At 54.4% G+C, this 16,740-nt stretch overlaps 1 protein-coding gene across 3 annotated transcripts; it reads right to left on the bottom strand.

Moving 5' to 3' along the window:
- Positions 1 to 155: 155 nt before the first annotated feature.
- Positions 156 to 16,492, bottom strand: LOC101940628 (interferon-inducible GTPase 5-like). 3 transcript variants are annotated; one of them, XM_065574571.1, is made up of 3 exons: positions 16,279 to 16,492; positions 6,718 to 7,550; positions 156 to 3,897 (listed from the first exon to the last, which is right to left on the bottom strand). In XM_065574571.1, the coding sequence occupies exons 2-3, from the start codon at positions 7,511 to 7,513 to the stop codon at positions 2,663 to 2,665; spliced, it is 2,031 nt and encodes a 676-aa protein (XP_065430643.1). In that variant the 5' UTR covers positions 7,514 to 7,550; positions 16,279 to 16,492; the 3' UTR covers positions 156 to 2,662. The 3 variants fall into 3 exon arrangements, with proteins under 3 accessions (XP_065430643.1, XP_065430644.1, XP_065430642.1); XM_065574572.1 differs by lacking the exon at positions 16,279 to 16,492 and adding an exon at positions 10,758 to 10,908; XM_065574570.1 differs by lacking the exon at positions 16,279 to 16,492 and adding an exon at positions 10,724 to 10,903.
- Positions 16,493 to 16,740: the final 248 nt, after the last annotated feature.

Consider the following 16,740-nt stretch of genomic DNA (forward strand, 5'->3'; position numbering starts at 1 on the left):
GTACAGTACAGCGTTAGGCACACATCTTCCAACGATTTTCATGGCTACTTGGTGAGCAACCAACCACTGCTGAGGAAGATTCGCTCTACCGAGGAATGTGCCTGGGTACAACAGGAAGAGATGCAGTAGAAAAGGCCTGACTGCATGTAAAAAGGTACATTTCAATTTGCTGTACATTTATTTTTGAGGCCTTTACACTTGTTGTTGATAAATGTTAGGTAGTCAAGGTAAAAAGAAACTGTTTAGTAGAAACTTGTACCCTCGTCCCCCTCCAACCCCCTCTGCCCGTGGCAGTGTTCTCTATTTGGGAACTTGAAATAGGGTAACGCTAAAACTGTCAAAGATCTGGGACATAGACCATGGCTGAGATTTCTCTCACTGACCCTATTAGCAGCTACACACTGCAAACATGTCGCAGTGGAACCATTATCCCCATCACACTGTAACACAATGTACAGGAGAGGGGAGGAGCCCTGAGGAGTCACATGGCAACTGCGTGGCCTAGTGGGAGACCCCGGGACTGGGACTATCCCTAGCTCTGCCACTGGCCTGCTGGGTGACCTTGGGCAAGTCACTTCCCTTCCCCATGCCTCAGTTTCCCGTCCATGAATGGGGGACAATGCTATACAATTCTTTGAGATGTCCTGGTGAAAAGCACTGTGTAAGATTTAGGTATTAGCATTACCTGGCCATAGGGTGCCTCAGCTGCACATCTGCATGATAATTACAACTGCCTAAATGACCATGAACTCCTACAAACATTTCTCTTCCTGTAGGAAACACCCAGGAGCCTGCTTGACTAAAAACATGGTTCCGGCAGAGTTGTGGTTGCCCAGAGGTACATTGGGCCTTTCCAAAACATCCAGTTCAGCACAGCTCAAACGTCTGAAAGCCAGGAAATACAGAGTAGAGGTAAACGCCCAGACAACCCGAACTCAGCACCCCGGAGCTGGCAACAGCCACTGGGAATTGTCTGTAACTCCAGCTGTGCAATCACCCTGCTAGGTGCAGCTGTACTGATTGATGGAGGCATTAGCTGGAGCAGCGTGGTAGAGGAATGACTGTGATATGAGGCGATCCCTCCTCCCCTCTGGGTGTGTGATCAATGGAAAGAGGAGCACATGTTCCTTGGGGGATCCAGTATGCACCATTTCAGTGCTCCATTGTATTGGTTGTGTCATAGCGGGACACCGTGGTCTTCCTGGAAGAGTAAGCAAAAGTGCAATGGTAGATGCTCTGTGTGCAGAAGGGTGAAGGGGATGTAAAACTGAGCAAATGGGGGGTTGTTTCTGGGGGTAGACTCAGTGTCTGACTGTAGAACAGGTGTAGGTAGCTCCTGGTCAGTACAGCTCATCTAAACACAAGGTCTGCCTTAGCACAGGGAAGGTGTTTGAATTTGTGCTGCAGCTGACATGGGCCCTATTCCCTGAGGGACATGCACTGTCTGCAAACGCAGAGGGTGAGTATGTGTGTTAGGGGTGTACTGGGGCATCACTGAAAGAGGGCAGAGTTAAGGGTGTGGGGGCTTGTAGCTAACTCTGTATTTCCTGGTGTTCACAGGCTGGAGTTTTGCTGAACTCGCTGTTCTGGAAGGGCCCAAGCTATTGCCAGGCGAGCTGAACTCTGCATTAATAAGATTTGTTTGTCAGTGAAGGATAATTGCTCCTGCCTCCCCTTGCCCCGTTACATTAGCAGCTGATGAGCAGGAGTCACTCCAGTTTTAGCCTATAGCGCCTCTCAGGCCAGCTAAACCGCCAAGTTGAAAGCACCACCACACTTGAGTGAAGCCCTTTATGTGTTTGCACAGCACCTACCGCAGTGGGGCCTGATGATTGATTTATGCTGCAGCAATACAGCAAATAAGGGGGGAGGGATAGCTCAGTGGTTTGAGCATTGGCCTGCTAAACCCAAGGTTGTGAGTTCAATCCTTGAGGGGGCCACTTGGGGATCTGGGGCAAAAATCAGTACTTGGTCCTGCTAGTGAAGGCAGGGGGCTGGACTTGATGACCTTTCAGGGTCCCTTCCAGTTCTAGGAGATGGGATAAAAAAGAAGATTTTCTGGGGCATCATCTTACTTCTCCAAATAACTGTTTTCCCAGGGGCTGAAGACAGGAACCATTTAACCTGACACTTAATGGCAGAGGGAAAATGAAAAAGAAAACAGAAATGGAAGCAGAAAACATCCCTTGTTGGTGATGCTGTTCATTGGTAACATGTTTCCGGCACTGAATCCGCTTCAGGAGACCCTCTGCACTGGTGATAGATAACCATTTCCTCAGCTAAGCCTATATAACTGGAGTTCACTGATACATCTTTAATGCAATGGTTAAAACATCCCAATCAGAAACCCTGGAAATCTCATCTGGGCTCTCTCTCATTTTTTTGCAATCACTTTAAGAATTTTTGATGGTGGTTAAGTCCATTAATGGCTATTAGCCAGGCTGGGTAAGGAATGGTGTCCCTAGCCTCTGTTTGTCAGAGGGTGGAGATGGATGGCAGGAGAGAGATCACTTGATCATTGCCTGTTAGGTTCACTCCCTCTGGGGCACCTGGCATTGGCCACTGTCGGTAGACAGGACACTGGGCTAGATGGACCTTTGGTCTGACCCGGTACGGCCGTTCTTATGTTCTTATGATATTTGATGCACTGGATTGTTTGCTCTTATTTGAATTTTTCATCCTCAAGAGCCTTGCTCAGAACTTTCTGAGCATCTTCCGCAGCCTCATTCAGAAAGCTCTGCAGCATGTAGTACGTGGTCCCAAAAGAAACTCCTGCAGCCAGCAGAGACCCCACCACTGGTACTGGGATAAAACTCAGAGCCGTTTCAGCTGCCATCGCTGCACCACATGCAGCCTTGCTTAGCAGCTTGATTACAAGCTCTTTAGATATTTCTGCAGCCAGTGGGGACTTTATAACCGCCCTCAGCTCTGGGACGGTTGTCCCCACCCTGTTGGCGAGATTAGTAAGTGAGGTTGTATCCAGTCCAAAGGCCTTACAGTAACGTCTCATGGATGTCACCAGGATGATAATATCACAAGCAAGACCGAGACCTGGGAGAGGGATGGCAGCGGCAGCAGAAGACACAAGGGCTAGTTTCCATATCTGCTTCTGCAGTTTAGCCTTTTTCTTTTCCAGGATCTTTGCCGAGATGTTGGGCAGGGCCAGGATGAAAGTGAGTCTTTTGTGAGCATCCAGTTCCCGCTCCAGTGTCTCCTGCAGGAAGTGGAAATCATATTTAAGCAGTTCCCAACTGGAGATCAGGAAAACCCGTGGGGAGGCCTCACCTGCTTCCCTCAGGTTCTTGATGCAGTTCTCTCGGATGACCTGCAGGATCTGTTCCTCATTGTAGGTGCTGGGCCGGCGGATCTGAGCTGCGTACAAGTCGGCATCCACTTTGGAGCGCACATAATAAAACCTCTTCCCCATCTTGTGAATCTCCTGGGCGAGGCTGGTGTGGTGGGAAGTGAAGCGCTCTGAGGCGATGATGATGAAGAAGTCGAAGTTGTTGAATTTTACCTGCTTGAGGTATTTGTCTGGCTGAAAATTGGGTGTCCCGATTCCTGGCAGGTCCCACATCGTTACGTTGGGGAGTACAGGGTGTGGATAAGCCTTTGGCTCCATCGTTGTTTCTACCACCCCAGTCTCAGCGGCACCTTCATCTTCATCTCCCAATCCCAAGATGGCATTGACAAAGGATGATTTTCCAGAGCCTGAATTCCCTGTGACTGCAATGTGCAGTGGGGTATTTTCTGATGACTCCAGAGACTTTTTCAGTTTCGCTGCTATTTCTGGGAGGTTTCCTGCTCTGGCAGCAGCTTCTAATTCTTCACTGTCCTCTTTGGAGAACATTGGCGTGTAAGTTGCTGGCAATGGGTCACTGGGTTTTAGCTGCAAGTCTTAGAAAAGGGAAAGACAGATTGCAATTAGTTATTTTATCAGACAACGTCACAAGAGCTGGTTCATCTGTAGTTTGTTGAGGGACAAGGTTAATTTCAACACCATGAGTTTAAAATGCACAAGTTTGTAATGGCAATGTAACAATGGATAATAATATAATATATGGAGATACACCTGTCTCATAGAACTGGAAGGTCATCGAGTCCAGCCCCCTGCCTTCACTAGCAGGACCAAGTACTGATTTTTGCCCCAGATCCCTAAGTGGCCCCCTCAAGGATTGAACTCACAACCCTGGGTTTGGCCAATGCTCAAGCCACTGAGCTATTCCTCCCAGCCTTGGATGGGATGATTTCCCAGTCTATTGTTTGCAGCGTTGCCGTAGCTGTGTTGGTTCCAGGATATTAGCGAGAAGGTAAGTGAGGTAATATCGTTTGCTGGACCAACTTCTGTTGGTGAAAGGGACAAGCCTTCAAGCTCTGCTGTACGTGCTGGGCCGGTAGGTCTGAGCCACATACAAGTCAGCATCCATTTTGGAGCTCTGTGGGGTTTGAAATCCTGTCTCTTTTGCCAACAGAAGTTGGTCCAAAAACCGATATGACCTCATCCACCCTTCCTACATATCACAATGAACATCACCATGACATGCCTCACATCCAGGCTCACACAGCCCAGTAGGACCATCCTAATAGCAGAAGCTACCTGCCCATACTGGGAGAGCGCAGACGTCAGAGTCTCATTGTGAAGGGGGGGGGGCATTGAAAAGAAAAACAACTGCAGTGACAGGAGTAACTGAGGGAAAAGTGGAACAAAAGATTCCTTGACACAGAGTCGATCCTGGACCAAGAGATTCATAAACTGCTCCTAGGCCAAAAACATCACTATTGATTTGAGACAGATTTCATAGTAATACAGTCAGTAACCTTAGCTACGCTCCAATACATCCCCAGAGAGCAGGAGACAGTAGGCACAGGCGGGACCCCACGTCTGCGGGTCAGAATGTTCCCCTCTATCCCCCCACCCCACCTCATCCCCGGCACCCTGGTTCCCCTTTGTGCCCCCATTCAACCTCAGCTCCTGCCTCTATTGGCCTCTATTTCCCTTTATGTCCATGTCAGCTCCCCCTTGCCCCCACCTTCCTTTCAACTCCTGCCTCCCTTTTCCCCACTTCCCTCTACCCCACCTCAGCTCCCTCCCCCTCATCCTCCTCCCCCCACCCCACCTGTGGTCCTGCCCCTGTGTTCCCAAATCCCATCTACCCCACTTAGCTCCTATCCCTTGGTCTCACTTCCCCTCTATCCGCCCCAGCTCCCATCCCCTCGTCTCTCCTACTGCCACCTCCGTGGAAGGGCCCTCGAGCAGTTCTCCAGTTCAGCACCCTGCGCTGAGGCAGGACCTAGACCTTCCCTGGCACGTGTTTGTCCAACGTGCTCTTGAAAACCTCCCGTGGCGGGGCTGCCACAACCTCCCGTGGCAGCCAACTCCAGAGCTTCACTCCCCTGAGAGTTGGAAAGATTTTCCTAATAAATGAGGCTAAGATTTTGGCATGGGTATTTTTAGTAAAAGTCACGGCCAGGTCACGGGCATTAAAGAAAAATTTATGGAAGCCCGTGACCTGTCCGTGACTTTTATTGAAAACATCTGTGACAAACTGGGGAGCTACAGAGTCCCCACACAGCCTGCAGCAGCTGGACAGCTGCAGGGCCCTGGCTCAGAGATCAGGGGTCCCCCATCGCCTGCGGCTCGGAGCTGTGGGTTACCCCCACCGCCCAGAGTGGCTCAGAGCTCCTGGGAACCACCGCAGGTGGCAGAGGGACCTTGCAGCTCCCAGCTGCCGTGGGCCGAAGTCATGGAGCTGTCTGGATTCCTTGACTTCCGTGACCAAATCGTAGCCTGACTAATATCTAATCTAATTCTTCCTTATTGCCGTTTGTGTCCATTATTTCTAGTCCTATCTTCAGTGGTCACAGAGAACAGTTGATCACCGTCCTCTTTATAACAGCCCTGAAAATGTCTGAAGACTCTTATCAGGCCCCCCTCAGTCTTCTTTCCTCAAGACTAAACATGATCTTAGAGAGGAACTCCTTGGGGTGAGGATCAAAGGGGGCATGGGGTGTGGGGAGGCATTAGATTAACTCTGCATTTCCTTGTTCTCAGAGGTTTTACTGTTAGGGTTTCAGCTCCCTACTCTGGAAGGGTTTCTGGATCAGAGGTTCTGCTGAGCCACCTTAACTTTACCGATGACTTTTGTGTGTTAATAACAGAGGTCAGCTCTGTGACGGGCATCTGAGCTTATCGGAAAGATCAACGTCCAATGCCTTGTTCAGGCAAAAGTAAATAACCCTGGATGGCCCCAAGGGCACAGAGCAGTCAGACTGGGGAATGACTTAGTGGTTCCTTCCCAAACTCCGCCCTCAGACTAAACTCTGCCCACTTCAGACGTCTCTCACAGCAGACTGTGCAGACTCTCCTTTTCCTCCCTCTCCCCTGCTGTCAACAGCAGCGAAATCATTCACAAAGGCACCATTTAAACGATCATCACCGAGGTTAACACCTCAGCTGATGAGCGTGGGGCAGTTCCCCACTCTCTGAGTGATTGTTTCAGGCTCTCTGCAGACTCAGGTAGACAACACAGCAATGGTTATACGCGGGTCACATTCTGAAGGTTTTCTATGTAAGCATTAGAGCCAGAGACTAAATTTTTGCAAATAGTGGATATTTTAGAGAACAAGATGGCCTCACGGGACAGGTGCTGATAAACCATCCTGCTATGTAACCCCCTGATTCAAGCCCTATGATAATATCACAAGCAAAAGTAAAACCTGGGTCAGGATCAGCAGCGACAGCAGATGAGACCGGGGCACATTTCGATCTATGCTTCAGTGGTTTCACTTTATTTTTTTTCACAATCTTTTCCGAGATGTCAGGCCGGGCCAGGATGAAAGCGAGTCCCTTGTGAGCGTCCAGCTCCCTCTCCAGTGTCTCTTGCAGGAGCTGGAAATCGTACTTGTGCGGTTCCCAGCTGCAGAGCAGGAAAACCCGTGGGGAGGCCTCACCCCCTTCTCTCAGGTTCTCTATACAGTCCTCCCTGATCTCCTGCAGGAGTCTCTCCTTGTTGAAATTCTTTTTCCTTTTCCCAGCATTCAAGTCATTATCCACTTTGGAGCGCACGTAGTAAAACCTCTTCCCCATCTTCTGAATCTCCTGGGCGAGGCTGGTGTGGTGGGAAGTGAAGCGCTCTGACGCGATGATGATGAAGAAGTCGTAGCTGTTGAATTTTACCTCTTTGAGGTATTCGTCTGGCTGAAAATTGGGAGTCCCAATTCCTGGCAGGTCCCATATTGTTACATTGGGGAGTACAGGGTAAGCGTTTGGCTCCATTGTTGTTTCTACCACCCCAGTCTCAGCGGCACCTTCATCTTCATCTCCCAGTCCCCGGATGGCGTTGACAAAGGACGATTTTCCGGAGCCCGACTCTCCCGTGACAGCGATATGGAGTTGGGTGTTTTCTATCAACTCTACAGACACCTTCAGCTTTGTTGCTATTCCTGGGAGGTTTCCTGTTTTGGCAGCAGCTTCTAATTCTTCAATGTCCTTTTTGGAGAACTTAGCACCCATGGCTGCTTGGCAGCGGTTCGATCAGTCTCAGGTATGTCTTAGGAAAGGGAAAGAAATATTGCAATTAACTGTTTTCATCAGGCAAATCGCAACAACTCATTCGACTAAGATTTCTCAGGGGAAAAGGTTGATTTCAGCAAAGATAAGAGTTAAGAGGAGGAGGTAAAAGCAGAGGGAGAATTTTGTTCCGAACGGGGGAAATCTGTGTCTGGCCAGTGAGCAAACCCAGCTCCTAGCTCAGTCCCTCTCTGAACCTTCATCTTTCCAGAATGGCGCTCATTTCTCCTCCTTTACTGACGGCCTCATCTTGAGAGAAGGCTCTGCCCTATCGACCTAGGTACCTATGCAACGCCCATCACAGTGGTATCTGAGCACCTGATTGGGTACCACGGATGGATTAAAAGTGGATTCTGGGATCTGAGGCCCACAATCTGAATAGGACAATAAGTCAGGAGCAGAACAGCTATTGGCAATGCATGGGGCCCTGCTGATTGGCATCATCCAGCCAGCTGCTGGGGTGAGCTTGGACTGGCCAGACTGCAGGAAGATCAAAGAGGGACAGAGGAGAGAAAGATCAGCCTGTCTCTGGGGGCAGGTAGCAGAGACAGGAGTCAGAATTGGCCATGGGCTGGGAGCCAGATCACTATGCTGAGGTGTTGAGGGGTCTGAGCCCCATCTTCCCTCCACCACCTTCTGCCTGACACTGAATCAGCCACAGACACTGGGGGTGAGGAACCCGTCACAGTGCCACCAAACTCTCAGAGTCCGATTCCAACGCCTGCTTCCAGAAAGGAAGTAACGACCCTCAGAGCAAGTAACGAACCTCAGAGCAAGTAGCCCTGCCCAGGGAGCAATCAGAAATAAGCAGCATCTCCCATCCTGCTGGCAATCACAGCAGATTGGTTTTTGGATTCTTCCTATGGGTGGAGACAGCTGCTGGGCAGGGCCGGCTTTAGGAAGTGCGGAGCCCAATTCAAACAGTATCGACGGGGCCCCAGCAGGGATGACTAAAAAAAAAGCCACTTAAAAAGAACCCTTTCATTTCTTCCACGTATTATTTACTTTCCATGACTATATAAATAATAACAAAATGATATATTACATACGTTGCGTCATATTTTAATTAGCTGATTTTCACTTTCATATTAGGAAAATAATTCTTGTTTTGATAGTTGTACAACTGATTTTCTTCAATAATGTTTATTTTATTAAAATTTATAAAATATTTCCTTATTAATATAAAATTGTGCCCTCCTCCCCCCCCCGCCAGTGCCTCCCGGCCTGTGGAAACAAACCCTGCTTCCCCAGCGCTGCCCCGCCGAAACAGCTGTGGGCCAAAAAGGAAGGTTTGGGGGGTGGGGGCGGAAGAAACAGCACACATAGTGTGACCAGATCACAGCAGTAAAATAGGACCCGACCCCTCCCCGCTCGGCCCCACCATCACACCCCTCTTCACCCCCTAACCCCCCGCTGGCTTACTGCATCCCTCCTAGTTAGTCCCCCACCAACCACTTGCCTCCTTTCACCTTCTCCCTCCCCTGCCAGAAACCCCCATGCCCGCCCCTAGAACCCCTGCTGGCTCACTGCTTGCCTCTTTGCCCACCCGCCGCTTGCCCACCCACTCGCCGCTCGCCCCCCCAAGTATAAAGCCTCATTCAAAGACCCAAGGGTCACTATATTACTGGACACAGCAGTCAATCAGTGCAGTTGAAGATAAATCTCTGCATTATGCATTTTTGTATAACTTTTATATGACTTTGTATTGAACCTTGGTAATGTTATAGCTGGCCCCTAAGGTAGTATAATTAAGATTAAAAGAAAAATGTCTTTTTGCTAGAAGTAGAATAAGATCTTCCCTCCACTTTGTAATCAATTGACCTGTTGAATGAATGAGGAAGGTGTGGAAGGCAGGCACTTCCAGACAGCTGCAACCCTTGGAGAGGGGCCGGGAGCCAGCCAAGGAGAGCTTTGCCCAGGGCTGAGTGGGACAGAGTTTGGGTGCAGGCTCCGGGCTGGGGCACGGTGTGGGGTGCAGGATGGGTGGAGGGGTGCAGGCTCTGGGAGGGAGTGCGGAGGGGTGGGTGCAGGCTCTGGGACAGAGTTTGGGGGCCGGAGAGGGGGTGGTGGGTGCTGTGGGGGAGGGGACTGCCATCACATGTGGCTTTCTTCCTCCCCTGCTGCCCCTCACCATAGCCTCGGTGAGGGATGGGGCTGCCCCTTGTTTGCAGGAGTGGTGGCTGGGGGGAAACCCAGTCAAACTCTCATTTTACTCTTTCGTTGATGGGTCACTTTAACCCCTTACAAACCCCTTCCTGCCTCTCTCACCCCCCCTTTTCTACTGGGCTTGTTTGATCTTTTCGGTGGAGCCAGATGAAAACCACAAATCCCAGAGAAAGCAACAGGCTGGAAGACTAGACTGAACCCACCACCCACCCAGCCTAGTCCATCCCAGAGCCCAGGACTGAGGGCAAATGTCCCCCCACCCCCGGGCCACCTGCTTCAACTCCTGGCCTCTCCTAGTGCCGCCAGAGATTCTGTGTGGCTGCATCGGGTGGGATTTCAACCGCCCCCCCCCCCCCCGCTAAATTCACCCCTGTTTTGTGACCACTCTGCACCAAGAGCACCTTCCTTCCCTGCCCTAGAGCTGCTGGATGGCTAGAAAGCTGAGCGGGCGTTTGATCGATCCAGAATATTATCGTGCCCCCCCCAAAACCTTAATGTCCACACAGCTTTGGGGGGGATATTCCTCCCCCCCAAGCCGGTCTATTTTATTGTTGCAGGGCAAATGAAGGAGCCAGAGTTTAATGGAAATATTCAGCCCCTACAGTGGTCTTGCAGCAGGGGAAGCAGAGTTGATGGGAAGGGAACTGGTTTGGATAGGAGCCCCCTGTCCCCCTCCTTTGCAAAATAATTTGGGGAGGGGAATCAGATCACTCCGTGCCTCAGTTCCCCCTCTCTCGGGGGAAGGGGGAGAGATAAAAGTCTCAGCCTGCCGTGTTGCAGACCTTTCGCATTCTCCCCTCTTGATGTATTTGATTTCCTCCTCCAACCCCCCCCCCCCACCTGGAATTCACAGCACTAAGTACCGGCTCGGGGCTTTCTTCCTGGGTTACATGATCCCGAGTTTAGTTTTGAAACAGAGGCAGGCACAAACTCACCCTCAAACAGCCACACCACTGAAAACCACAAAACCAACCCAATATTACACACCTAGGGGGAATCACGGGGTTAAACTCTCACCGACCGGAGCCCCAGCAGCTGCTCAGTGAGTGAGGTCCACTGCCGAGATTCCTGTCTCCCACCGACCGGAAGCCCCCTCGGTGTCTCCTCCAGGTGAGGGCTGGGGGGAGGGGAAGGCTGCAAAGCACATGTGCCTTCTCCTCCCCTCCCCCCTCCTGACCTGCAACAGCCCCCGCTGCCTCTGCCTCAGCCCCCCCGCCGGCCAGCATCTCTCGTTGCCTAGCAGCAACAGCTGCTGCTTCCGGGAGAGCCTCAGAGCTTTGCTTGAGGCAGGGACACTGCCCGATCTGCGCGGGGCCCTCTGAAGGGCGGGGCCCAATTCAGGGGAATCGGTGGAATCGGCCTAAAGTAGGGTTACCATATTTTGTGCCTCCAAATGGAGGACACTCCACGGGGCCCCGGCCCCGCCCCCAGTCCCGCCCACGCCCCCGCCCCGGCGGCCCGGCCCCGCGACCCCGGACCGGCTCCCGGCTCCCGGCTCCACGGCCCGGCGCACCCCCCCCCCCGCTACCCCGGACCGGCTCACGGCCCCGCGGCCCGGCGCACCCCCCCGCTACCCCGGACCGGCCCGCGGCCCGGCGCACCCCCCCCACTACCCCGGACCGGCTCCCTGCCCGGCCCCGCGGCCCGGCGCACCCCCCCCCGCTACCCCGGACCGGCTCCCCGCCCGGCCCCGCGGCCCGGCGCACCCCCACGCTACCCCGGACCGGCTCCCCGCCCGGCCCCGCGGCCCGGCGCACCCCCCCGCTACCCCGGACCGGCCCGCGGCCCGGCGCACCCCCCCGCGGCCCGGCGCACCGCCCGGCTCCCGGCCTGGCACCGCGCCCCCGGCTCCCCGCCCGGCCCGGCACCATGCCCCCGGCCCCGCGACCCGGCGCACCCCCCCCCCCCGCTACCCCGGACCGGCTCCCCGCCCGGCCCCGCGGCCTGGCGCACACCCCCCCCCCCGCTACCCCGGACCGGCTCGCTGCCCCGCGGCCCGGCGCACCCCCCCCTACCTGCCCGGCTCCCGGCCCGGCACCGCGCCCCCGGCTTCCCGCCCGGCCCCGCGCCCGGCCCGGCACCATGCCCCCGGCCCCGCGACCCCGGCCCGGCCCCGCACCGAGCCCTCCATCCCTCCCTCCCGATTTTCCCGGACATGCCCGGCTTTTGGGGATTTCCCCCCGGACGGGGATTTGAACCCCCAAAAGCCGGACATGTCCGGGAAAATCCGGACGTATGGTAACCCTACCTAAAGCCGGCCCTGCTGCTGGGTGCTTCTCAGCTGCATCTTCATATGCAGGGCCGGCTCTAGGCACCAGCAAAACGAGCTGGTGCTTGGGGCGGCACATTTTTAGGGGCGGCATGGCCGGCACCAGAATGCCACCCTAAAAATGTGCCCCGGCCGCCCTAGCTCACCTCCACGGCGCGCGAAACAGCTGATTCACGCGCCGCTGCTCCCCCTCCCTCCCAGGCTCTCAAGGCTCTGTTCATATGGCTCTGATTGTCCCTCCCCTTCCGGTAGAAGTTGCTGAAGCAAGATGGAAGGACACACATCAGCGGGGGGCTGTATTACCTGGCTATGAGCTATACAGGCAGGACAGATGAGCTGAGGGAACAGGGGCAGATCAGAGGAGGGGAGGGGGCGTCTCAGGACTTCTGTTGTTTTCAGAGATCTGTAGCTCTCAAGTGCTTTAAGAGTCAAGTGGCTGCGGTTAAGCCTGTGTGCCTGGTTCCCCCACCGTGCTGTCCCTGAAGGGGTTAAACGAGAAGGCCAGAGTGCCCCCAGCTGGGTGAGCTCTGGGGCAGCGTGTGTAAATGGCTGGAGCTGGGGGAGGTCTCAGCACTGGTTACAGGTCTGGATGACAGTGTCCCACATCCCAGGGAAGGGCATCAGACAAGAGGTTGACCCTGGGGTTGGGCTATATAGACCCAGAAACAGCGACTAGCCCCTGCCTAGACTCAGCTGGTGTGGAAGCAGCAATTGGCTCCACTCACACCAGACTGGGGACTGTACAGTGTGTAACTGGGTCAGTTTGTAACAGTCTCCTCTGTTGCGGGGCCGACGGGAAACTTGAGGGTGGTTAGGGGACTGGTGTGCTGTGACTTCTGCCTGCCACGCTGGCCACTGCTGTCTCATTGTTACCTGGTGCTCTTCCTGTCTCTTTGTTGTCCCCACCTGTTGCTTTGTGTCTATAAGCGCTATGGGGCAAGGACCATCTTGCTGTGCTCTGTGTTTGTACAGCACCGAGCACCACAGGGTGCTGATCTATTACTCTCTGACCTAAACAGCAGGTCCGACTAGAGGATCCCAAGGATGCCTCCTGGCCTTAAAATCTATACCTCCGTGAATATGAGTGTATAACTGGGGCCCCCTAGTGCTACTGTAATAATAATTTTAATGAGTCTTCTCTCCCCTCACCAAGCTCTATGCAACATGGCAGACAGGAGAGACACCCCCTCACTGCCCAGCTACCAGTCTCAACCATGCCTGAGGCCTGTCCTACAGCCATTCTGTGTCACCTGAGTGCAGCGAGATTGGGGGGTTCAGCTCAGTTCCCAGGGGCCCCACCCAGCACCCCCAATCCTGTCAAAGGCACTAATCTTCCCCATCAGCACAGAGGCCAAGGACTGGATGGATCTGGATCTCCCCTCTTGCCTATCGAGGAACGTCTCGCTGGAGTACGTTGGCAGAGCCATGTCCTGGCGAGAGGGGGAGAGAGTTTCAGTCTCCAGGGACTGCCTCTCACCAGCCCCTTTGTGCATGTCCGTCCGTCTGTCTGTCCTTCTTATCCCTCATCTCCGCCCTGTGATTCCCAGAAGTCCTGAGCACCGGCAGCTCCAACTGCAGCTCCCGTTGCAGCTGTGGGAGCTCAGCGCTTCTGGGAGAGAAGGTGCATGCACAGACACCAAGGTTTTTTGACCTGAAGCGCCAATGCTCGGGAATTGGCGGAAGGGGAACATTTTTTTAGTACGGGGAGACACTGTTTGAGGGGTACATGTAAGGGCTTTTGATACTTAAGGCGCTTGATATTTTTTGCCCTTGGGGTGGTGGGGGCTGGGCAACAGCTTTCTGCCCAGTTTCGTTTGGGGGAAATTGCAGGCTAGGGTGATTTTTAGTGTACCAGTTTTACTGGTTGAGGGACCATAATTGGAGTACATGTACGCGGCAGGAGTGCCCTTTTTTGGCATGGGAATTTGCTTAGATTCTCCTGCCCCCATTATGGATACCTGACAGACAACCACAACCAAGTGGCCAGGCACCCACAAAGGGCTAATTTAACAGATAGGCTAGCACAGTGGACAAAACATACACCACCAAAACATATAACATTTACCATTTACCATTTACTGTGTGCCCCCTTTTTATACCGGCGAGGTGTGACCAGTGGTGAGCTGGAGCCGGTTCGCACCGGTTCGCGGGAACCGGTTGTTAAATTTAAAAGCCCTTTTAGAACCGGTTGTCCCGCATGGGACAACTGGTTCTAAAAGGGCATTTAAATTTAACAAGCGCTCCCCGCCGCGGCCCCAGCTCACCTCAGCTCTGCCTCTGCCTCCTCCCATGAACGCTCCGTCCTGCTTCTCCTCCCCCTGCTTCCCGCGAATCAGCTGTTCGTGCGGGAAGCCTGGGAGGGCTGAGAAGCAAGCAGGCTTCCCGCTCAGGCCCAGGAAGACGGAGCTAAGGTAGGGGGAGGGTGGGAGCGAGAACGGCCATGTGCCCCGGCAGGTCTCCGGCCACGTCCCCGTCCGGCCCGGCCCCGCAACCCTGGCCATCCGTCTCCGGCCGCGGCTGCCCGTCTCCGGCCGTGGCCCCGGCCGCCCAGCTCCTGCTGTGGCGCGACGCAGCCCGGCTCTGGCAGCACGGGTTCAGGCGCGGCGGAGGCCCCGCATCCCCAGCTGCCCAGCTCTGGCCGCGTCCCCGGCTCCGGCAGCGCAGCTCCAGGTGCGGCGGTGGTCCGGCCCCACGGCTCTGGCCGCGGCCCTCCCCAGCCGCCCGGCTCCTGCCGCGGCCCTCCCTGGCTCTGGCCGGTCGCCCGGCTTCCGCCGCGTCCTCCGACCCCGGCCGCCTGGCTCCCACCGCGTCCCCTGGATCCGCGTCCCCGGGCTCCGGCCGCGTGACTCCTGCCCTGGCCCCGGGTCTCCGGGCTCCGGCATCGCTACTCCTGCCCCGGCCCCGGGTCCCTGGGCTCCGGCATCGCTACTCCTGCCCCGGCCCTGTGGCCCCGGCCCCCCAGCTCCGGATGCGGCGGGACTGTAGCGCAGCCAGCCAAGTCCAGTCAGCGCAGTAAGGGGGCAGGGAGCAGGGAGGGGATGTTGGAGAGAGGGCAGGGGAGTTCGGAGGGTTGTGTGGAGGTGGATAGGGGTTGGGGCGGTCAGAGGGCAGGGAACAGGGGGATTGAATGGGGGCAAGGGTCCCAGGGGGCAGTCAGGAAGGAGCAGGGGTTGGATGGGGCAGTGGGGGGCAGTCAGGGGCAGGGGTTCCAGGGGCAGTCAGGGGAGAGAAAGAAGGGGTGGTTGGATGGGGCAGGGGTCCCGGGGGGCCATCAGGAATGAGAGGAGGGGTTGGATGGAGTGGCGGGGGGCAGTCAGGGGACAGGGAAGGGGGGTGGATGGGGTGGGGTCCCTGGGGTGGGGTGGGTCAAGGAACGCGGGGGGTTGGATGGGGTAGGAGTCCGGGGGGGGCCATGACCCCCTCGTGGGGTGAGGAGGGAACCGGTTGTTACGATTTTGGCAGCTCGTCACTGAGTGTGACCCAAACCCCAACATTTAGACATTTATACCAGAAAGGGTTTGGAAAGGCGCGGTTTTTGCACACACCACTTTTGGCAAAGATCACCAGCCCGTTTTTAGGAGAATGGTGTTGCTTGCCCTACTGCCTTTGGCACGGCGGGCGGTTTTTAGGGGCCCCCCTCTCTTTAAGAGGGGGAGGGAGCCTAAGGCTTTAAGAGGGGAACTGGGGAAGGGAACTCGGTTGCAGGGCATACAGACCAGAAGGGGTCAGGAAAGGCTCGGATTTTGCACACCCCTCCCCCAGCAAAGGACACCAGTTTGTTTTTGAGAGAGTGGAGACAGTTACCCTACTGCCTAGGAGTTTGTGGACGGTTTTTTAGGGTTTCCTCGCACTCCGAGCGGGGAAGGGAGCCTAGGGCTTTAGGAGGGAAACAAGGGTAGGGGACCTTGCAACCCCTACTTATTTAGAAACATACGACACACCCTTTAAACTGGCTTTTAGCCCCAATTACTGGCGGCTAGTTTTACAGCCCCTCCACCACCGGCCTATTGCTGGTGGTAGCTTTGGCCAACCTTAACCTTAGGGCTACTTCGGGGGCACTTATTTTCTGGGGTTTGTAGTGGCCCCTACCTTGGGGGGTTTTAGCCCTGTACCTAGGACAGACACAAAACAACCAGAACAAGACAAAACGGAAGGGCGTCAGGCGTGTCTGTCAGCAAAAGGTTTAGATTCAGCGTGCAACTCACCCAACCCTGAGCCTATGGGCAAATCCTCCACCAGAAACCCACGATAGAGATTTTAAAATGTTTTTTACCTTTTAGATGGGCCCCGGGTCTGGTGGGAGATTGCCCATGGTCCTCCGGTTTGGGGGAGCTTTTTGTGGATCCCGGATGAGCCCCCAAATTGTTGTGGAAAATTGACCAGACGGTTGATTTTGGATTAGACAGCCTGAGGCTCCTTTATTGATTAATTAAACCTTCATGCATGGGGGAGTCAGCCAAGACATCCAACCCCCGCCCCGTCCTCCCTCGACAGATAAAATGCGAGAGATTATATAGGATAAAACCACAAATATGACATATACTTCCTTAAAGTTTTACATCCATATAAGGAATAAAGCAAAGCGAGCTTTCTCCTGTTTTTCCTTATATTTGCCCTTTGTGGTTTTTTCCTCTGTTACCTGGCATTTATTAATTATAGTCTGTTACAAAGGTTAATTCTTTTTTATAATTTTTACAGTTAGTTCTGCTTTTATAGTTACTACAGTTAGTCTTGC

This window comes from Chrysemys picta, chromosome 20 (assembly GCF_011386835.1).
Source record: "Chrysemys picta bellii isolate R12L10 chromosome 20, ASM1138683v2, whole genome shotgun sequence".
NCBI lineage: Eukaryota > Metazoa > Chordata > Testudines > Emydidae > Chrysemys > Chrysemys picta.